Source organism: Staurois parvus, unplaced genomic scaffold (assembly GCF_062004578.1).
Source record: "Staurois parvus isolate SC_StPar_1 unplaced genomic scaffold, SC_StPar_1.0 ptg000025l, whole genome shotgun sequence".
Lineage (NCBI taxonomy): Eukaryota > Metazoa > Chordata > Amphibia > Anura > Ranidae > Staurois > Staurois parvus.
In genome coordinates this window covers 4,138,485-4,161,485 of record NW_028317821.1, presented here as the reverse complement: position 1 = coordinate 4,161,485, position 23,001 = coordinate 4,138,485, and the positions used below count along the sequence as shown (strand labels likewise).

Here is a 23,001-nt window from a genome sequence, read left to right as displayed (position 1 = left end):
AACTGGAAGACTTTTGTAAGGAAGAATGGGCAAAGATACCTCAAACAAGAATTGAAAGACTCTTGGCTGGTTACAAAAAGCGTTTACAAGCTGTGATACTTGCCAAAGGGGGCAGTACAAGATATTAACTCTGCAGGGTGCCCAAACTTTTGCAGACGCCATTTATTTGTTTTCTGTTATTTTGAACGTGTAAATGATGGAAATAAAATCTAACTTTTGTTGACATATTATAAGAATGTCTAATCTGTAATTTGATGCCTTTTGGAGATTTTTCCATCTTTCCTTGGCTTCTTTATGCACATTAATACAAAATTTTAGCGGGGGTGCCCAAACTTTCGATCCCCACTGTATATACACACACACACACACACACACACACACACACACACACACACACACACACACTAATAAGGGGACAGCGTTGTGATTCATTGTTTTAAGTTGCAAAAACACCATAACAGTCCAATTGTAGTTTTGACACACAAGCCCAAATCCCCAAACGGAAAAGCTGCATGACCAATTCACCCAAAATTGATATTCAGAGACAAAAATGTCAACCCAGTAGAATTTTGTAAACGTGAACAGAAGACCAGGCAGTACCCTTACAAACTTGAACAGAAGCTTGATGCTGAATGGCTCAGAATGCACCAACACGCCTACTGGGAGGACTGCGGGAAATCCTGCATTCACCTTGCTGGTGTGAATACAGGAATCCTGCTGGATGAACTAAAAAAAAAAAAAACAAACAAAAAAAAAAATGGTGTACCCAGCTGAAGACAAAAAGGTTGGCAACACAACATCCTGATTCAGATGAAAAGAAAAAAACCCCTTAGGCAGAAAGGATCCAGGCTTCAACACCACTGTATCCTGGACTGGTAAGTGCCTCTGTTTATGGAGTTGTAAGCAGACCTGCTTACGGTGTTTTCCCTGTGTGTGGTGTTTTAGGGCACAGGATAGCCTCAGGACATGTGTTTTTCAACTTATGGGGTGACATACAGAGTGTGGCAGTGTTTAAAGGGGACAGGTCAGTTGGCCATTTTGTGTCCCATGCAAAGGGATTCCTTGCCCATGTAGCTCAACAACATCCATCTGCTCTCAGCCATCCTGCCTTCCAAAATCACTAATCGTGTTGACTTCTCTCCATTAAGGCGCAGCAAGAAAAAGGGCATGTGTATTTTTGGGGGATGCTCTCACTTTGGTGTTTTGGCATAGGCAGACATTCCCCTCAGCTGAGTGGCCATTGTTCGCTGAAATATAGGCTTTTTGTCCCACAGCAAGCCATAGCTTCTCACAGGCAGAAAAATGGGGAGAAGGACAATGTGGGGCTTCCAGATTCCTTCATGAGGTAGGGAGGTCCACCTGCAATGGCTCCCCTATGAGTAATACTAGATGTAAATACTAGATGGGCAGCACAGTGGCTAAATGGTTAGCACTTCCACCTGGCAGTACTAGGGTTGTTGGTTCGATTCCCAACCACGGCACCACCTGCCTGGAGTTTGCATATTCTCCCTGTGCCTGCGTGGGTTTCCTCCGGGTACTCCGGTTTCCTTCCACACTCCAAAGACATGCTGGTAGGTTAATTGGCTCCTGTCTAAATTGGCCCTAGTATGTCTATGTATCAATGTGAGTTAGGGACCTTAGATTGTACACCCCTTGAAGGTTAGGGACTGATGTGAATGTACAGTATATATATATGTAAAGAGCTGCGTAAATTGAAGGCGCTATATAAGTACATGAAATAAATAAAAAAATAAATCCCTGCCTCTGGTATTTCCACTGCTTCAGGGGTACAATATTTCTCTTCCACTGTGTCGAGAGCAATTCTTGGCAGACATTTTTGGACTGAAATCAGTTCTCACTAGTCTGGGATTCAAAAGTGGGCGCTCTCCTTCCCTTATGTGGGAGGATGAGGCATCAGAGAAAGTTTCTGTGGCAAAAGGGGAAGAAGTGGAAGCCACGGAAAATCAGGGATTCTCTGTAAAGGAGTTATCTTAGGAGGAATCTTGAGGTCCAAGTTTGTCTGACACAGAAAGGCACAGTAGGATTCCTGGCAGATGCATTGTCCTATCCTTTCAGTTGCCACTACCAGAATCTTCCTACCCTAAAATGAATACACATTGACATGAGCAGTATACACGTCACATCTAGTGGAAAGCTCATTACCTGAGAGAAGGTGAACTTGTGGGTACTCTGCCCCATTCCACGTTCAGTGTTCTTCATTGTGAAAGAATCTTTTGGTGCTCTCAAGATCAGAGTCTCCTGATTTTCTACCACCACACATCCCTGCAAGGACACACATGAAGTAAAAGATACATATAATGAAAGTCAGAACAGAAAACAAACTGATCAGTTTTATCTTACCTGGTCCTCTTTCTTATCCAATTCCCCATCTACAAAAGGTCGGATCCTAACGTACACCATTACTTTGTCAGTTCCTTCATCAAGTATAGTCTATAAAAAATAGATAAAACATGTAACATATAAACAGATCACAACTATACTGCAAGCAGAAAAAAAGGTCAGTGCTAAATTTCCTATTTTGACCGAAGCAGTCAAAAACAAGACAAACATCACTCCTGGTATGCTTTAAGTTGAACTGAGCTCAAAAAGCGAGGATTTGACATGTTAGGATAGAATATTTAGTGTGTCTATGCAGTACTCTAGGATTAAAAACACAAAAACTTTTTTTTCCTGGAAAAAACGGCATAGCACATCTTTGCATAAGAGTATGCCTACAACCTGATAGCTGTGTGTCGTAGTGAGACTCTAAGGCCCCACTGATTCTGACTGGTGCGTCAAGACATTTGACATTTCCTCGCTGTTCTCCTTACTGGAGGCTTTTACACAAGGAAGCAAAAGCCATGCATCTACTAAGATGGCCACCTCCACACAAAATCTCATCTCAAAACAAGGCATAGCAATTCAGTCAGGACATTTTCCAATGTTAAGTTTCTCTTCAATGGACGTCAGGAAAATCATACCAAGTATTAAAAACCAGATGTTTCTACTTATCAGTGATAACTGTGGCAGAGTAATATGGAATATCTGCTATAGGAGATAGTTCGTTGCAACAGGTAATACAAACACACACACCTATCAATGGTTTTCAGTAGTAAATAAATAGCATTTGTCTACCAGCCAAAAAAAATACTGGGTTAAAGTGCTAACCATGTTGTATGAGATGTTCCCTAAAGTTCAGACGACTAAATACAACACTCAGCTTTATTTCCCCAAAGTAATTTTCCCTTACATGCAGGCAACTACTTGCAACATCATGAAGAGGAGGAAAAAACAAAACAAAAACACAACAAAAACACAGCAAACAACTCGGTCAACCAACAAAAATGCACATTTTTTGTAGGCATGAGACAATAAATATTTACACTTACCTGAGAAGGATGTCCTAGTCCTGGTGAAATGACCGAGAATTCACCGAGAAGATCTTTGCGAATCCCGGCTGCACAGTCAGCAGCTGTAGATTCAAAAACTGGAGACTCTTCATCATCGGACAGCACCCCAAGGTCAGGAGAAATTACACTGGTTGCCATGTTGGGGGATGTTAATGTTTTTTCCCTTTGGGAAATAAATACATGTGTTAATGTATATACACACTTGCAATATCAGTGATTTTTAAAACAACATCATTGTACTGTGTTCAAAGAATGCTAAGGCCAAAACCTTTCTACTCTGGAATCCTCTGTGTCAGTACCTCAACCTGGTGATATTATGGTGTCCAAACACTTTGTTTATTGTTTATTTTCAAAGTGTATGCAGAAAACAAAAACTGGCAAAAAAAAGGGATATGAGAGATTATCACATGCAGGTGATAAAAGAAACATGGAGTAACAGTATCAGAAGCTCTCCAGCAAGTAAGATGTATAAATCACCACAAATAAAACAGACCATGAAAGCTTTAGTCACGTAAATATCTCAGTAAAGGAGACTAACGTCCCCATTGGAAGATTTTGCCTCCATTAGTGTTCCGATGTCAATCCAAAATTCAGGATGTGCTTTTACTTTCAATAATAATAGTTATACTTTAAATTACAGTGAAGGAAATAAGTATTTGATCCCCTGCTGATTTTGAATGTTTGCCCACTCACAAAGAAATGATCAGTCTAAAAATCGAATGGTAGGTGTATTTTAACACCGAGAGAAAGAATAGCAACAAAAAATTCAAAAGAAATGCATGTCTAACAAATGATGTACTGATTTGCATGTTCATGAGGGAAATAAGTATTTGATCCCCCATCATTCAGCAGGATTTCTGGCTACCAGGTGTCTTTCATACAGGTAACAAGCTGAGATTAGAAGCAGTCTCTTAAAGGGAGTGTTGCTAATCCCATTTTGTTACCTGTATAAAAAGACACCTCTCCACAGGAGCAATCAGATTCCAAACTCTCCACCAGGGCACAGACCAAAGAGCTGTCCAAGGATGTCAGGGACAAGATTGTAGACCTACACAAGGCTGGACTGGGCTACCAAACTATCGCCAAGCAGCTTGGTGAGAAGGTGACAACAGTTGGTGCAATCATTCGCAAATGGAAGAAACACAAAACAACTGTCAGTCTCCCTAGGTCTGGTGCACCATGCAAGATCTCACCTCATGGAGTGTCAATGATCACGAGAACAGTGAGGAATCATCCCAGAAGTACACGTGAGGATCTATCAATGATCTCCAGGCAGCTAGGACCAGTGTCACCAAGAAAAACTTGGTAACACTACACCGACAAGGTTTGAAATACTGCAGTGCCCACAAGGTCCCTCTGCTTAAGAAAACACATGTCCAAGCCCGTCTGAAGTTTGCTACTGAACATCTGAATGATGCAGAGCAGGACTGGTTGAAAGTTTTATGGTCAGATGAGAACAAAATGGAGCTCTTTGGCATCAACTCAACTCGCTGTGTTTGGAGGAGGAGGATTGCTGCCTATGACCCCAAGAACACCATCCCAACTGTCAAACATGGTGGTGGAAATATTCTGCTTTGGGGTTGTTCTTCTGCTAAGGGGACAGGACAACTGCACCGCATCAAAGGGACGATGGACGGGGCAATGTACCGTCAAATCTTGGGTGAGAACCTTCTTCCCTCCGCCAGGGCATTGAAAATGGGTCATGGATGGGTGTTCCAGCATGACAATGACCCAAAACACACGGCCAAGGCAACAAAGGAGTGGCTCAAGAAGAAGCACATTAAAGCAGAGCTCCACCCAAAAGAGGAAGCTCCGCTTTAAGGACTGCTCCCCCGCTCCCTATTAAGGATTGGCACCTTTGGGGGGTGGGGGGAGTGGGTACCCGAATTTGACAGGTACCAACTGTGGTCGGACCGCCTAGGCGATTGGAAACGGAAGGTGTCCTCCCCTCCTTCCCTCCCTGTAGTCTTCTGGGATATGCGACAGGTCCCAGAAGGCTACAGGAAAATTCATGAAGAGGGATGCTACTCGCGCATGCACAGTGGGTACCCGGCTGTGAAGCCGCAAGCAGTCACAGCCAGGTGCCCATACTGAAGATGCCGGCTCCAGGAATCCAGGACGGCAGGTGAAACTGGCTGCAGGGGACACACCACAGGACCGAGGGACAGGTAAGTGGCTGTTTTTTTAAAAATCAGCAGCTACAGTTTTTGTAGATGCTGACTTTTATTTTTTTGACAGGACAAGTGGAGCTCCACTTTAAAGGTCCTGGAGTGGCCTAGCCAGTCTCCAGACCTTAATCCGATTGAAAATCTGTGGAGGGAGCTGAAAGTTCGAGTTGCCAAACGTCAGCCACCAAACCTTAATGACTTGGAGAGGATCTGCCAAGAGGAGTGGGCCAAAATCCCTCCTGAGATGTGTGCAAACCTGGTGGCCAACTACAGGAAACGTCTGACTTCTGTGATTGCCAACAAAGGATTTGCCACCAAGTACTAAGTCATGTTTTCTGAAGGGGATTAAATACTTATTTCTTTCATGAACATGCAATCAGTGCATCATTTGTTAGACATGCATTTCTTTTGAATTTTTGTTGCTATTCTGTCTCTCAGTGTTACAATATACCTACCATTCAATTTTTAGACTGATCATTTCTTTGCGAGTGGGCAAACATTCAAAATCAGCAGAGGATCACTTATTTCCTTGTCCAATGGAGCAAAGTGTACTCTGTGGTAAAAGGAACACAGCGCCTCCAAGTGTGTACTGAAGTAGTATTTAATAAGAAGATAAGTAGTAACTCGCATATTAGAAATTAAAAACAGTCTCATGTAGTGAAGAGGTAAAACGTCTTATGCCAGATGTTTGGGTGACTGTACCAGGAGATAGCCTACGTCCGCCAGCAGATGGTTCTGTATATGTGTAGCGTAGGTGGTGAAGCCTGGCAGAGTCTCCAAGATGTCCGAGGTCGGTCACATTCGGCATCAATGTGCGACGTGTTTCTGAGCATGCATGGGACGAGCGTCGCCCAGCACGCTCTTTCATCAGGCAGGGAGGAGCTGGCAAGTGAGAGACCCTTTTGTAGATAGAGGGGAGATGAGACAGGGCCAGGGGCGGGGAAAATTGGCAGGGAACAGTCACAGAGTAGCAAGAAAGCTGTCTGTGATCAGGAGGATACACTGGCAATGGGATACAATGCATGTGATAAAAAAAAGCTAAAAAAACTGAGGCTTCGCATGAAAACATAGAATCATTATAATGTACAGAGATAATTAAATATTATCAACAGTAATAAGAACTTTGGGAGAAAAAGGGGGAAAAATTATGGATAAAATAAAACAGAAAGGGAGGGGAGGAAGAGGGGAAGGAAGACATATATATGTATAAAATGCGTGTTGGCAAACACTTAGATTAAAAAAAAAAAAAAAAAAAAAAAAAAAAAGAAGAAGTGGGGGAAGGGGGGTGAGAGAAAACACTAATGGAAAACCGGTAAACAAATACAATAAAAATTGGTGTCTCTAAAAAAGGATCTACATGTAAAAGAATTATACATACATGTATATGAAAGAATTATGGTATTTTATTGGAGGGGGATAATGATATGTTGTGGGTGCCCCGTATAGAGTAGGCAATAGGGGATGTCAGAGCAAAAATTGGGTCGTAAACGAAACTGCATAGTCTATGATGACCACAGCAATGCAATGGATATATGGAGGGGCATGGCAATATCTAGGTTATCAAGCGATCCACCGTTGGAACAATGACGGTTAGATACCGAACGTGCACACATGTAGGAACAAGGTGCAGACAGAGGACATGGTATGACTAAATGCTTAGTGATGCAGAAAACAGGTTATATTATGGTGGCAATCTCCAACTCCTCATTAAGGCTAGTAGGGGACAGGGTGTCAAGGACATGTATCCAAAAAGCCTATGGAAGCACTCCACCTCCGGGAGATCACAGGGCATGATCCTGACCACCCAAACCTGAAGTCCCACAGTGGATTTATTGTGGGTATCTAAGAAATGGCAGGGGACACTATGCTCATCCTTACCCCCCTTCAATCAGGCGTCGGTGTTCACCAAACTTGCAACGCAGGGTACGTGTGGTGTGGCCCATGTACAGGAGGCCACAAGGGCACCTGAGGCAGTAAACAACGGAGGATGAGCAGTTGTAGAATGGAGTAAATTTGTGGTATTTCCCTTTGTGATGGAAGCCCTTTTGGCCACGTTGGATGAAATGGCATGTTTTACAGCGAGCTTTACGACATTGGAACATGCCTACGATGGGGGTAGAGAACAATAAGGGTGCATGATCAGTTCGAACAGATTTTAATTTGCTAGGAGCTACTTTGTTCTTAAGATTGGGGCTTTTTTGTATGCAATGATGGGTTTAGGGGGCATAGCATCTTTCAGATGGGGATCTTGTAGCAAAATGTTCCAATGTTTTTGGAGGATATTTCTCATTTTATGGTGTCTCCCATGGAATCTAGTGGTAAATCTGAGGTGGGGGGTCCTCAACAGATCTATTTTTATTGGGTTTACCAGACAGATAAAAAGGTATATGCTTCATCTACCAGTTGTTTGGGATACCCTTTTTCCACAAATATTTTAGGGTAACACTGAGTTTTTCATAATCAGTCAATTTTGTGCAGTTCTGGCGGAGGCGGCAGAATTGGCTTCTGTGGATGTTGTTTATCCAGGTGGGATAGTGACAACTCTGATAGTGTAGATAGGAGTTTCCTGAGGTAGGTTTAGTGTAGTTTTTGGTAATTATCTGACCATTAACATGACTGAGTTCTAGATCTAAAAATGATAGATGATCTTGGTTTCTATCAGATGTGAAGTGTAGGCCAAAGGGATTATTGTTGCAATATGTAACAAAGTCATCAACGAGTGATGGAGACCTTTCCAATATGTGAGTTTCTACTTATCTTCTTACTAAATACTACTACAGTACACACTTAGAGGCATTGTGTTCCTTTGTTGTCTAGGAGAGACTGAGAACAGTTAAGGAAAGATGAGGGCCACTTAGTACAGCCACATCAGGAGTAAAGCGAGGGTCTATACTGTATAAGGTAGGCATCTCCCATGTATTCCAGATATCATTAAATGTATCCAAGGAGTCAAGTAATCTGGCTGTAATAAGCTCCGTATGATGCACTTATATAATGCAGTACGTTTCAATAGGTCCTGCACTGTAGGAGTAGTTGGTTTCCATTCAAAATCGGTAATCAAACACGTTAGCCATAAAGAAAAACAAGGCTCTGAGGAAGAGGCTAGTCCTCGAAACGCGTCAGCCATTTTGGATGTCCATCATTCTCATCACCATTATGAAACGCAGTGCGAATTGGACAGAGTGGTCTCATATGATGTGCTTATATTCATGTACTTTTGTGAGTAGAATACCTTTTACATTTAATAAACATACTTTTAAAAAGATAATGCACAAGGCCGGTGCGCCCTCTTTTTTTCTCTATTAGTACTTTTGGACTCCCCGGTTCTTTGAGGGCAGCAAGGCGTGCATATTCCAAGACATTCGTTGTGTGATCCCTATGAGAGTCCATCCCTAAGCGCAGGAGTATTTGGGTTTTCCACTTTCACATACCTGTTAGCCATAAGGATGTATGTCAATTGTTTTAGGACCTCTACGATTAAGCCCAATATGGGTGAAACATGCCAGAGGGGTGTGACTGATGTGCTGGGATCTGAGCTGAAACCCGTGTTTTGTTTTTATTTACCTTACATTGGAGTTGAATACTATATTAATTTTTGTAAACATTCTTTTGCACTCCACTAATAGGAAGTCATAAGAGGTGCTTCTAATGGTATAGATATAACTGTCAGTGTAGAGAGGAGAGAATTGACTTCCTGCCAAAAAGGTGCAATACCTGAGCAATTCCACAAAATAGGATATGAAATACTTACCTTTGAGCTACACCGTCAACATAAATTACTGTAGATTAAAAGGGGTGTGATACTAACATTTTGATTTTAGATGCATTTTCCTTTTAAGTGGTACATATGAAGCTCTTGTGGGCTTGTACCCAAAAGGGGGTGATTTGCTTAAAAATGGTGTGCAAAATCATCTGCAGCCATGCATCGTAGCCAATCAGCTTCTAACTTCAGCTTGTTCAATTAAGCTTTGACAAAAAAACAAAAACAAAAAAAAAACCTGGAAGTGGTTTGGTTTCTATGCACAGCTGCATCAGATTTTGCACTCTAATTTTAGTAAATCAACCCCAAACTGTCCACAAAGTCTCCAAGGAAAGCTCACCCAGCTCCTTTTTCCACGTCACCATATAAGCATGTTTAGGAAACCGGTCTTTTGGGAGCATTTTAATTATTTTAAAGATATCTTAAATTAGGGCTCTCTTTTCACCGTTTTTCAAAGGGAGAGAGCTGGGAAAAGTCAATATGTTTTGTATAAGATAGATGAGGAATTTGCAAGTAACCATAACATGAGCAGGAAGTCAAGTTGTATCAGTCCTGCGGATCTGAAAACCACAGCAATCTGAGAGTAGGTTGATCAACAATAACTCTAAATTTAAAGAATGAATGCTCTAGGGTTGACTCATTGACACTTGTAGGCTATCAGGGATATGTGGTGTACACAAAAATGAAGTTAGCAGGGGCTTTACAGATGTTAAGAGAAATTTATCTTTAGTGCTCTTTCAGATAAATTTAGTAAAGTGCATTGGGGCTAAAAGGGCTGATTCAGGAATCCTACAGCCTACTTTTCAAAGTAATGAATAAGGATGGATGGGCACTATCCATAACTTTTCCAATGCCTTCAAGCAGTTGTAGGACCAAAGGGTGGCCAACGATGCTAAAGGTCTTTACGTCAGGTATCCCTAAACCGCTCTGGGATATACAGCAAGTGTACATAATCACTTAGGAAGTCTATGCCTCTTATAAATCTAGATAAAATGAAGCAATGCCAGTTGAATTTTTTTTTAGGTCAGCATGTGGCACCATAATCTGCAGTGTTTCAGAGATAGACCAGTTTTGGAACAATCATCTTTTTTTTGTAAATTTCTTCTTATTTTCAAGAGTAAAAAAACGAAAAAAAAAAAAAAAAACCCACTTAAAACAGCTATAAAAAATAAAAAACGGTAGACAAACAACCCCACATACCTCAGCAAACCAAGTACAAAACAAAAAAACAACAACATCAAATACAAAAAGGAATACACAACATAATCAAGAGCAGGTCTGTACAAAACTTGCCACTGAAGTGGCAGGGAACTATCCACTGCAGCTCTAGTCCTGGGATCTAGGAGCAGAATGATGGATTTGCTCCACTTCACCTGAAGGCCTGAGTATGTAGCAAATTCATCCAAGATATGGAGGACCACTTGAAGCAAAGGCCCTGGGTCTTGTAGAAAAACCAAACAGTTATCCGCAAAAAGGGCCCACATTATTTTATGCATCCTACCTCCAATGCCCCCACTTCAGGAGAGGCCCTCAATGCCACAGCCAGTGGTTTTATCATTGAAATAAGAAGGGGAGAGGGGGAATCCCTGCCTAGTCTCCCTACAGCAAAAAAAGGAAGAAATAGAAGTTCCTATCCTAAGAGCCATCTTGGGATTACTATAAAGAAGGGAGATTCACTTACAATACTTGGGGCCAAAACCCATCCTGGTCAAAACTAAACTCACATACCCCCAGTCAACCAAATCAAACACTTTAGCAATGTCCAGTGACAGCACCACCCTGGTACCAGTCTGGACATTAGAAACCTGCAAATGTGTAAAAAGTCTGCAGGGACCAGTATCTGTTGCCTTCCATGGCATAAATCCTGTTTAATCAATATTAACAGAGGGCAGAGATGACAGACAAAACAAACGAATAATCTAGTGGCCAAGATGGTAGTTAGGATTTTATCAGCTTTTAAGCAGAGCAATTGGCCGGTAAGAGGAACACCGCGTGGAGTCCTTACCTGGTTTAGGAAGGAGAACCACATGTTCCAGCCATTCCCTTTCATCAAAGGCAGAAGGAGGACTGGATAGGAAAGACTCCAAGTGGTATCCATAAGATGGAATCGGAGCGTACAGAACAGAGTAATATTCAATAAAAGTAGCCATAATTTCACTGGGATCCCTGACCAAATTTCCCTTTCGGAGATATGATACAAGGGATATTGACCTGAGTTCTCTGATCAGCAACCAGCATAGCTAACAGTTTACCGTTATTATCACCCTTCTCAAAAAAAGATTCGGCCTTATGGCAGAGTAATGTGTGGGCTAAGTCAGCAGCATGCAAACAGAGCTTGCATTTGGCTCCCATCAGATCTGCATAAGTAGAATCAGTAGACAAAAGCAGCATATGCCTCACACCTCCACTCCTCCTTCTGTAGAGCCTCATAGCTGGAGTTATACTCCATTCTAGTGGTTTTATTAGCCAAAATAAATGCTCCTCCTAACAGCCTTAACTGCATCCCAGACCACCAGCTCCTCTGCAGAGGAGGGGTTAATGTCCCAAAAGGAGGTCATAGGAGTTTCAACTTGCTGAACTACCTGGTCTGTCTTAAGGCAGCCTGGTGACAGCCTCCACGCACCTCCCCCAACCAGAGTAGCCAAGGACAGGGACAGAAGCAATGTGTCACGGTCCGAAAGACTGGCAGCTAAATATGAAGCCGACTGCACTAACTTTAGAAATGGGGTATTGGAAAAAGCTAGGTTAATCCTAGATGCGGTTTTATGGAGTAGCAGACAAACATTAAAAACTCTACAAGGCAGGGTTTTTCCAACACCACACTTCCGTAACATGCACTGCAGAAGCCCAAGCACACAGCTCCGCCGAGGAGGTGCGAAGCGGGTTAATGGTATCCAATTGCCCATCCAAGATGGCATTACAGTGCACTAGCCATGAGTAGAGGGAGATGCAAGAAGGGTGCCAACACTACAAACATATACTGTGACTGAAACAGAGGAGGTACATAAACACATACAATGACCAATTCAGTTTGAAATATTCCATGACTAGAACCAAATAGTGCCTGCCAGTATCAGAGATCACTCGATGGATGGTGCAAGGAACCGACTTACTTACAAGGATGGACACACCCCTAGCATAGGAGGAATAGGAGGTATGAAAAACCACACAGTATCCATGGCTTTGGCAAAGCCAGCATCTTGCTGCCATCCAGGTGAGTCTCTCGCAAAAGCATGATCTGGGGGCGAACCATCTTTAAATATTGGAAAACTATGGTCCGCTTGATCTTATCATTCAGGCCCCTAGTATTCCATGACAATAATTCAAGTAGTTTAGCCATTTTGCAGACAAAAATAACCAATTCAATAGTACTGGATGCCATGAGCAGCTATATTGCAGCACCGTCTTCCACGGGGAGGAAGACAGGGTCATGCCCAATCAAGAAATAGAGGGCATGGAGGGAGCGCCTAGAAAACTGCAATGAGAACATACCCTGCTGTAATACCTAACTAAACAACTATAGAAAATCTAGTATTCAGCTTGTACGCTGAACAAGTCCCAATGTCCTAGGATTCAACTAGTCCGAAGAAAAAAAAAAAAAAAAAAGGGTACACTTTAAGGGACTCCGGATTCAGGATAAACAGTGAGCCCATATGAAGAAAATAGTCTATCAACAATATCTATCTATCCATCGCCTGCCATCTGATGACTCTCAGGATCTTGACGAAAGCGTAGTAAGCATGTAAGGATGTAGACAGCAGCCACAGGCATGCAGGAGTCCACAGGCAAAAATAAACAAAAAAAAAGGGGACATACAGCCGGCCCACAAAGCGCAGAACAGGGCTAGTCTGTGACAGGAAGGCCACTGCCAAGCCCAGCAGTGTAGAGCATCCGTACAGTACCTTGGTGTTGAATTCAGAGCCTGCTAGAATAAAACAGGTCAGGCCATGTACGGGCCTCAGCCAAGATCCGGTCCCCATCACGGAAATTCAAGAAGCGGACCAAGAAAGGCCCCAGAGGGGCTCCCAGAGGCAGGTCACCCATAGGGACCTAATGAGCCCTCTTCACCACATATGCAGGCGAGTTGACAGCCAGTTGCAAGAGATCTTTGAAGAGTTGCTACGCAAATACAGCCAGCTGGTTGCCCTCTGCTTTCTCAGGTAGGCCTACTATACACACATTGTTGCGGTGTTGCCTATTTTCAGCATCCTCTAACTTAGTCACAAGAGTGGATACCTGGGTTTGTAAGTTTGCCAACTGAGTGGAGTGCGAGCCCGTGGAATCCTCCACCCCGGAAAGCCTGTCCTCCGCTTCTGAAAGCCGTCCCCTGATCTTATCAAGATCTTGGCAGATCATGGTACATTCAGCTGCCAAGTGATCAATCTTGAGCATGAGCGCAGCCTTACAGCCAGCTATGATGTCCAGTATGGGCTTAGTAATGTCCGCCAAGGAATTCCCCCTCTCCTTGGTACCAAAAATCGGTGGTGCAGGAGTAAGTGGCTGTGAGGAGGTGCGATCCTCACCTGCTGCCAGCACCATTCTCCATCCTCGCCACCGTTCCACCAGTGGATAGAGAGGCTGCCTCCCGAGAAGGCAAGATGGCGGAGGCAGTATACATGGACCAGCCATGTTGCGACCTCCAGGGCCATGGGGCTAAGGCAGCCGGACATAGATCGGGTAAGCTAAGGAGTCAATAGAATGAACAAATCTGTCAGAAAAGACAGGATAGTTATCAGGATGGTCCAGAGCTCCCTGTATTTTTATTATTATTTTACAGGGTTTATATAGTGCCAACAGTTTGTGCAGCCCTTTTACAAAATTGTATTATAACTGTAATTTCTACCTTCATTTTGTTAGAGCTTACAATCTAGGAGGGAGGGTTGAGTGATACAAAAAGGTAATAACTGTGGGGGGGATGAGCTGATGGAGGAAATAAATGGCAGTTTACTAGATAGAAGGATAGGCTTTCTTAAAGAGAAAGGTTTTCAGGGATCGTCTAAAGATGGATAGATTAGGAGATAGCTGGACATATTGGGGTAATGAGTCCCATAGGTTGGGAGAAACTCGGAAGAAGTCCTGGAGGTGACATGGGAACTAGAGAGCAGAAGGTCTTAGGAGGATGGAAGAGAGCGGTATGGTTGATATTTTGAGACCAGGTTTGTGATGTAGCTGGGGGCAGAGTTGTGCATGGCTTTGTAAGTTGTTGTTTGTATTTTGAATTTTATTCCTTGGACAAATGGAGGGATTGACAGAGAGGGGTAGCAGACACTGAAAGGTTGGTAAGGTGGATGAGACTGGCAGCAGTATCCAGTGATGGACTGGAGGGTGATAGCCTATGAAAAGGTAAGCCAATGAGGAGGGAGTTGCAGTAGTCAAGGCAAGAGATAACTAGGGAGTGAATTAGGAGCTTTGTGGTATCATTGGTTAAAAAGGGGCATATTCTGGAGATGTTACAGAGGTAGAGGCGGCATGATTTGGATGTGGGCCTGAAAGGATAGTTGAGAATCCAGGGTTACACCTAGCACTCTGGCATGCAGGGATGGGTTGATAGTGGCGCTATTGATCCTCACCGAGAAATCAGGGGAAGAGGCACATGGATGAGGAAATATTGCAAGCTCAGTTTTGGATAGATTGAGTTTTAGGAAGTGGTGTGACATCCAGTCTGATATGAATTAGTAAATCAGTGATACGTGAGGAAACTCATGGGGTGAGCTGAGGAGCAGAGAGATAGATTTGTGTGTCATTAGCATAGAAATATTGGGAACCATGGGAAGCCATCAGCTGTCCCAAAGAAGTGTAGATCGAGAATAGGAGAGCTCCAAAGGACAGAACCTTGGGGGACCCTGGCAGTAAGAGGAGTAGGAGAGGAGGAAGTAGAGTTGTAAGTGACACTGAAGGTGCGGTGAGATAGGTAAGATTCGAACCAAACGGAGAGTACAGTCATGCAGACCAAGTAAATAGAGTTTTTTTCAGGAGGGGGTGGTCAACTGTGTCAAAGGCAGCGGAGACGTCCAAGAGTACAGAATAGCAACCATTGGTTTTTGTGGTAAGTCATTTGTGAGTTTTAGGAGAGCGATTTCTGTGGAGTGTTCTGGACGAAATCCAGACTAAAGGGGATCGAGAAGGTTATTCTCAATAAGGTGGCAGCTCAGCCAGTTGTAGACTAGACTAGTTCGGTAGGAGTTTGGAGGCAAAAGGGAGTAAGGAGATGGATCTTGGGTTGCTAAGATACGTAGGGTCCAGTGAGGCCTTTTTAAGTATGGGGGTGACTAGTGCATGTTTTAGAGAGTTGGAGAAGATGCCAGTAGAAAGGGAGATTGAAGATATGAGTTAAAGAATGAAGGATAGAGCCAGAGGGTGACCATAGTATTTGCGAGGGAACAGTGTCCGGGGGGGCAGGTGGTTAGGTGAACTTTAGAGAGAGAGAGAAAAAAAAAAAGTTTACCAACCTCCTCTATAGTAGCTGGGTTAAACAAGGGAAGTATAGATTGATACAATTCACCTGCACAATCTTATTTTTGAAAGGATTAGCGATCTCCTGGGCAGTGAGTGAGTTAGTGGGTGGGGGTAAAGAAGGATGAAGTAGAGAGTTAAAAGGTAGAAAAGAGCTGATGGGGATTGCGTGAGAGAGTGTTAAAATAGAACTGTTTGGCAGTGTGGAGACAAGAATTGTATTTTTGAAGGGCAGATTTATATTGGTAGAAGTCTTGCTGGGTCTGTGTATCAGCCAGAACATGGAGAGACACAGAGACCCATGCAGGGACAGGGAGACACACAGAGACCCGTGCAGGGACAGGGAGACACACAGAGACCCGTGCAGGGACAGGGAGACACACAGAGACCCGTGCAGGGACAGGGAGACACACAGAGACCCGTGCAGGGACAGGGAGACACACAGAGACCCGTGCAGGGACAGGGAGACACACAGAGACCCGTGCAGGGACAGGGAGACACACAGAGACCCGTGCAGGGACAGGGAGACACACAGAGACCCGTGCAGGGACAGGGAGACACACAGAGACCCGTGCAGGGACAGGGAGACACACAGAGACCCGTGCAGGGACAGGGAGACACACAGACCCGTGCAGGGACAGGGAGACACACAGAGACCCGTGCAGGGACAGGGAGACACACAGAGACCCGTGCAGGGACAGGGAGACACACAGAGACCCGTGCAGGGACAGGGAGACACAGAGACCCGTGCAGGGACAGAGAGAGAGACAGTGACACGCGCAGAGACAGAGAAGCAGAGAGGCACGCACAGAGACAATTTTCTAGCAAACAAGGCACATTTTTACATGTAGGACATGTAAGCACGCCGTTAACATGGAAGCAGATGAGAACACATGGAGAGACCTAACCATGGAAGGTGTAGGAGATGACCCTCCGCGGTATAACTACTACTAGATTGTATGAGGCAGGATATCGGTCACCGACATACTGTACAATAATCTACACGAGGTTGTGTGATGAGCTCAGCATGCAGTCACTCACCCAGTCCCCGGAACAGTACACGGCTACCTCCGCTCTCCTCACTACCCGCCTGTTACTAACTGCTGCATTCAAACCAGGCACTAAGCTCTCTAGCCATTCACGGCGAACTTTGCAAAGACAGCCAATCAGAAAGCCAGCGACTCTGAACAGTCCAATAGAAAAAACTGGGGCGAATCGGTCACATGACACACACCCGACGTCAGCGCCGCTAGAGCCTTGTTGTAGATAAGGTCAAGTGTGTAGAGGATTGGTGGAAAATGTCGGTAGTCACAACGTAAGAAAAGTTTTAGTCTGTAGGCAGCTGCTGCACCTCCATGTATGTTGTATGCATAGTGTAGTGTACTCCTCTTCCCCCATACTAATCAGACTTTTACTGATCTTCCCATCTCTGACTAGTCATTTCTCAGATCCCAAAGCCCAGAAAGCATGACACCCCTAGAATTATGCTCCCTGCTAGGGTTGACACCTCATCCCTAAACCTGAACTTTTTAATTACACAGGTTCTGTGTCCGATTAACCACTTTACTGCCACCCTATAGCCAAATGACGGCTACAGAACTGTCATCTAGTACGAGGAGGGCATCATGACGTCCTCCCAGAACGCGCCCTCTCCCATCAGCCCATACCTGGCGCTGTCTGTCATCACTGTGCTTTTTGGACATGGTGAAAGGCCAATCGCAGTGGCCTTTTACCACATGATCAGCTGTGTCCAATCACAGCTGACCTCTATGTGAATACACTTGCCAGTTATCATAAGTACTTTCCTCAAGTTGTCACAGTGTGAGGAAAGTACTGCCAGTACCGGCGACTGTCAAAGCAGACTTCTGCACTGATAAGGGCACTGATTATCAGTGCTGCCCATCAATGCCCAACAGTACTGCCCAGCAGTGGCGCCCATCAGTTTCCAACAGTGCTGCCAGTAATTTCCCTTCAGTGCTATCAGTGCCTCCTATCAATGTCCATCATTGCCACCATCAGTGCTCCCTCATCAATGCCCACCAGTGCCACCTCATCGTTCAGCCTATTGGTGCCCAGTCAGTGCAGCCTCATCATTGAAGGAGAAAAATTACCTGTATGCAAAATTTTACAATAGAAACAAAGAAAAATATTTTTTTTTCAAAATGTTTTCATTTGTTTAGCAGAACAATAAAACACCCAGTGGTGATTAAATACCATCAAAAGAAAGCTCTATTTGTGTAAAAAAAAAAAGATAAAAATTTCATATGGATACAGTGTTGTATAACCGCACGATTGTCATTCAAAGTGCAACAGCACTGAAAGATGAAAATTGGCCTGGGCAGGAAGGGGGTAAAAGTGCCCGGTAGGCAAAGGGTTACTGTGGACATTAAACTCACTTATCTGCATTACATTAGCCCCAGAACCTGTGTAATTAATATGTGTTCGATTTTAATTGATGAGGTGGCGAACCTACGGCCCACTCATCTTCTTGTGGGTGACCTCCCTCGCTCCAATCAATCCCCCCCTTGCTCTCCCCCTTTCCTCCATTCATACCATGTGCAGTGTCTTCCATTAGGCTAAGTTTACACCTGTGCAAGTGATTGCCGCAGCGGGAACCGCACTTGTTCCTGCATCTGTAACTACCTGCACAGCAAAACGCAGGGGATGCAGACGGCTGCCACTAATCCTAATGGCACACCGCCTGCACTAGAATTCACACCGGCACTGGGAACCACACTGTACTTGTGGTTCCTGTGCGGGTTACGATTCCAAAGCTTTACTTATCAGTAAGAATATTCCATAAGCTTTACTTATCAGTCAGAATACTGCAGCAAAAGCGATACAAAAATTTAACAAAGATGGAACTGTAACCATCTCACAGAGACGTCCAGGCCATCCACAGAAGTTAACACGTCGACAGGAGCATTTTCTGATGAGAAGGGTTGAAGAAAATGGCCATGCACATTCACTGCAGTTAGCTAAAGAGGTAGAAAGCCAAACTGGAGTGATTGTTTCCCGTGACACAACACAGCATACACTGCAAAGGAATGGCATGCATGGGTGTCATCCACAAGCCTCTCCTAAAGCCCATGCACAAAACAGCCCGCTGAGAATTTACCAGGGCCCATGCTGAAAAAGAAGAAGACTACTGGGACTCTGTACTCTGGAGTGATGAGATCAAGATAAATGTTTTTGGAACTGATGGCTTCAAAACTGTATGGCATCACAAAGCTGAAGAGTACAAAGAAAAATGAATGGTGCCTACAGTGAAACATGGTGGTGGCAGTGTTCTTCTGTGGGGGCTGCATGAGTGCTGCTGGTGTCGGGGAGCTGCATTGATGGAATCATGAATTCACAGATGTACTGCTCTATATTGAAAGAGAAGATACTGCCATCACTCCGTGCCCTTGGTCGTCGTGCACTTTTCCAACATGACAATGCTGTCACACAGAGGCAGTGGATCGCCGAGCGGCTGCAAGAGCTGGAACATGTTACATGTTCCACCCAAAAAAGCGTGCAATATGTAACATGTTCTCTGAGGTGAATCCTTTAAGGTAAAAAAACTTTCTGGATGCAGCTCCACAGCCCCCCTAATATTTACTTGAGCCCCATCTCGATCCAGCAATGTGCATGATAGCAGCTCTCCTGGGTCCCTCTTCTCATTGGCTCACACAGCAGCAGGAGCCATTGGTTTCTGCTGCTGTCAATCACAGCCAGAGAGCCAATAGGGAGAGAGAGGAGGGCAGGACCAAGCCATGCTCTGTGTGAAAGGACACACAGAGCACGGCTTGGGAGTGAGCCTGCTCGTGTTCCCCCATAGCAAGAGGCTTGCTACTGGGGGCACTCGGCAGGGAGGTGGAGGACCCAAAAAGAGGAGGATTGGGGCTGCTCTGTGCAAAACCATGTTAAACTCTGTACTCTATCAATATGATATGATGGTGACGTAATACAACAGCATTTTCATGCTTTTTTTAATGTGATACAAAATAAAGATCGATGTGAACATTTTTAATTCATGTATTGGTGCCTTTGTAGCCCAGTGGGGAGTTTTTCTTTGTTTCTTGCACAGAGCACGTAAGTATACATGTTTATTTTTCATTAACTTCCTTTAGAATCACTTTAATCTGTACAGTTCAGCGCAAATTCACCACTGGGGAAAATAGAAAACACCCCAACTCATGTCACCAACAGTAACTGGTCACATAGGAGGGAATGAGACGTCACTTGTGACATTTATATAAAGTTAAAAAAAGGTAAACAGTACTTTGGCATGCACCAAGGCGAAGAACCGCCCATACATGATGGATACCTCTCTGCATGATAGGATGGCACATTTTAGCATGCTGCTGATGTGAATGAGCCCTAAATATAGTTCAGCCCACCCCCTGTCCCTTATTTTGATAGATGGAAGGTGACAACCTTGGTCAGAACTCCAGGCAGATAAAATACACAAATTACTGCCCCTCTTAATTCATTAATACATCATTCAATGGCTTTAGATTTCATCTTTGACATTTTCTCCCTTCATTTTTTGTGAACTTATTTTTTAGAACTTATTTATTTTTGTAGAAATTCATTTTTATTTTTTTTTATTTACTTTTTTTCTTTTAGAAACTAATAATATTTATTTTTTCGCCTTTTTTATTTACTGAATAATTCTGTCACTAGTACTGTCCTACAGTGACCATCATACTGACAGCATAGTCACCCTTGGACAGGGACTGTGTTAGGACTACTTAACATCTCCCAATTTTCTCCATAACAGGAGGAGGTGTTTTGTGGTCCATGGAGATAGAGGGAACAGTGCTAATTGATAACAGATAATAAAATGCTTTCACCCAATGTTTTCTCACCACCTTCTCTCAGCATCCTATACATAATTGTGAGACTGAAACTGTGTTGTAATGTAGTGAATTTCTGTGCAGCTTCGCAGTACAGGGTAGAATGCACCCCAATTAAGTATTTTTGTTTTTCATATATTTTATATATAAATGAAATATATTTTCTGAACAAAAAAGTGAGGTGTTGAATCGCTTCATCACCTGTCAAACGCTTCTGAAAAGTGATTAAGCCGCACACCTAAATTTCCACTTAGGCCTCGTTCACACACATATATATATATATATATATATATACACACACAGTTGCAAGAAAAAGTATGTGAACCCCTTGGGATTACGTGGAGTTTTGCATGAATTGGGCATAAAATGTGCTCTGAACGTCATCTAAGTCACAACAATAGAGGAACACAGTCTGCTGAACATAATACTACACAAACATTAGATGTTGCCATGGTTTAATTGCACATAACATGTAAACATTCACAGTGCAGGGAGGAAAAAGTATGTGAACCTTTGGACTTAATAACTGGTTGACCCTCCTTTGACAGCAATAACCTCAACCAAACCTTTCCTGTAGTTGCAGATCAGACCTGCACAACGTTCTGGAGTCATTTTGGACCACTCCTCTTCACAAAACTGTTTCAGTGTAGCAATATTCTTGGGATGTCTGGTGTGAATCGCTCTCTTAAGGTCATGCCACAGCATTTCAATCGGGTTGAGGTCAGGACTCTGACTGGGCCACTCCAGAAGGCGTATTCTGTGCTGTTGCAGCCATTGTTTTGTTGAATTACTTATATGCTTTGGGTCATTGTCCTGTTGCATCACCCATCCTCTGCGGAGCTTCAGTTGGCGGACAGATGGTCGTACGTTTTCGTGCAAAATGTCTTGATAAACTCTGGAATTCATTTTCCCATCAATGACAACAATCCATCCAGGCCCTGAGGCAGCAAAGCAGCCCCAAACCATGATGCTCCCTCCGCCATGTTTTACAGTGAGGATGAGGTTTTGATGTTGGTGTGCTGTGCCTTTTTTTCTCCACACATAGTGTTGAATGTTCTTCCCAAACAACTCAATCTTGGTTTCATCTGTCCACAGTATATTTTGCCAGTAGTGCTGTGGAACATCCAGGTGCTCTTTTGCAAACTTCAAACGTGATGCAATATTCTTTTTGGACAGCAATGGCTTCCTCCGTGGTGTCCTCCCATGTACTCCATTCTTGTTTAATGTTTTCCTTATTGTAGATGTGTCAACAAAAATGTTAGCATGTGCCAGAGGTTTCTGTAGGTCTTTAGCTGACACTCTGGGATTCTTCTTTACCTCATGCAGCATTCTGCGCTGTGCTCTTGCAGTCATTTTTCAGGATGACCACGCCTAGGGAGAGTAGCAACAGTGCTAAACTTTCTCCATTTGTAGACAGTCTGTCTTACCGTGGACACATGAACATCAAGGCTTTTGGAGATACTTTTGCAACCCTTTCCAGCTTCATGCAAGTCAACAATTCTTGATCGTAGGTCTTCTGAGAGCTCTTTTCTGCGAGGCATGGTTCACATCAGACAGTGCTTCTTGAAACCAGTAAACCCAAAACAGGTGTGTGTTTTTTAAGGGCAGGACAGCTGTCAGCAACACATCCAATATCATCACACTGATTGGAGTCAAGGTTGGCTCACTCCTGGCTCCAATTAGCTCTGGGAGAAGTCATTAAGCTAGGGCCTCACATACTCTTTCCTCCCTGCACTGTGAATGTTTACATGTTATGTGCAATTAAACCATGGAAACATCTAATGTTTGTGTAGTATTATGTTCAGCAGACTGTGTTCTTCTATTGTTGTGACTTAGATGACGTTCAGAGCACATTTTATGCCCAATTCATGCAAAACTCCACGTAATCCCAAGGGGTTCACATACTTTTTCTTGCAACTGTATATATATATATATATATATATATATATATATATATATATATATATGTACGGTCATGCGAGGGCATGTCAACGTACCCTAAAAAAGTAAGGAATCACCCTACTTGTCTGATTTACAAATATTCCTTGAATCCTCTTATTCACCAAAGGTACTCTGGTTTTCTCTAACACCTGGTAAGTGAATTGGTTGCTGTCTACACTGACCCTAGTATATGTGTGTGTATGTATATATGTGAGATCGGAACCTTAGATTGTAAAGCTGGCCATACACCTGAAAATTTCTTTTGATCAGCCAGGGGGTTCATAAAGAAAATATAACAGATTCCCCATCTACAATGTATGCTAAACATTGAACCCCTCACTGTGGCTATTATGTTTTGACAGCTACTGCCACCATCTGTCAGAATACCAAAATGTTGCTTGCATCTGATTGGATGCAGGCACTGTTCA

General features: G+C 43.6%; 1 protein-coding gene across 2 annotated transcripts in view; it reads right to left on the bottom strand.

The window, feature by feature from the left end:
* The window catches only part of KIF20A (kinesin family member 20A), a 34,977-nt gene extending 18,048 nt beyond the window's left edge, over positions 1 to 16,929 (bottom strand). For both annotated transcript variants that reach the window (XM_089693938.1, XM_089693946.1), the window contains exons 1-4: positions 16,833 to 16,929; positions 3,390 to 3,573; positions 2,362 to 2,451; positions 2,164 to 2,283 (exon numbers count right to left, since the gene is read on the bottom strand). In XM_089693938.1, coding sequence (XP_089550064.1) covers positions 2,164 to 2,283; positions 2,362 to 2,451; positions 3,390 to 3,548 — 369 coding nt within the window. In that variant the 5' untranslated portion in view covers positions 3,549 to 3,573; positions 16,833 to 16,929. The remainder of the gene's footprint in view (positions 1 to 2,163; positions 2,284 to 2,361; positions 2,452 to 3,389; positions 3,574 to 16,832) is intronic.
* Positions 16,930 to 23,001: the final 6,072 nt, after the last annotated feature.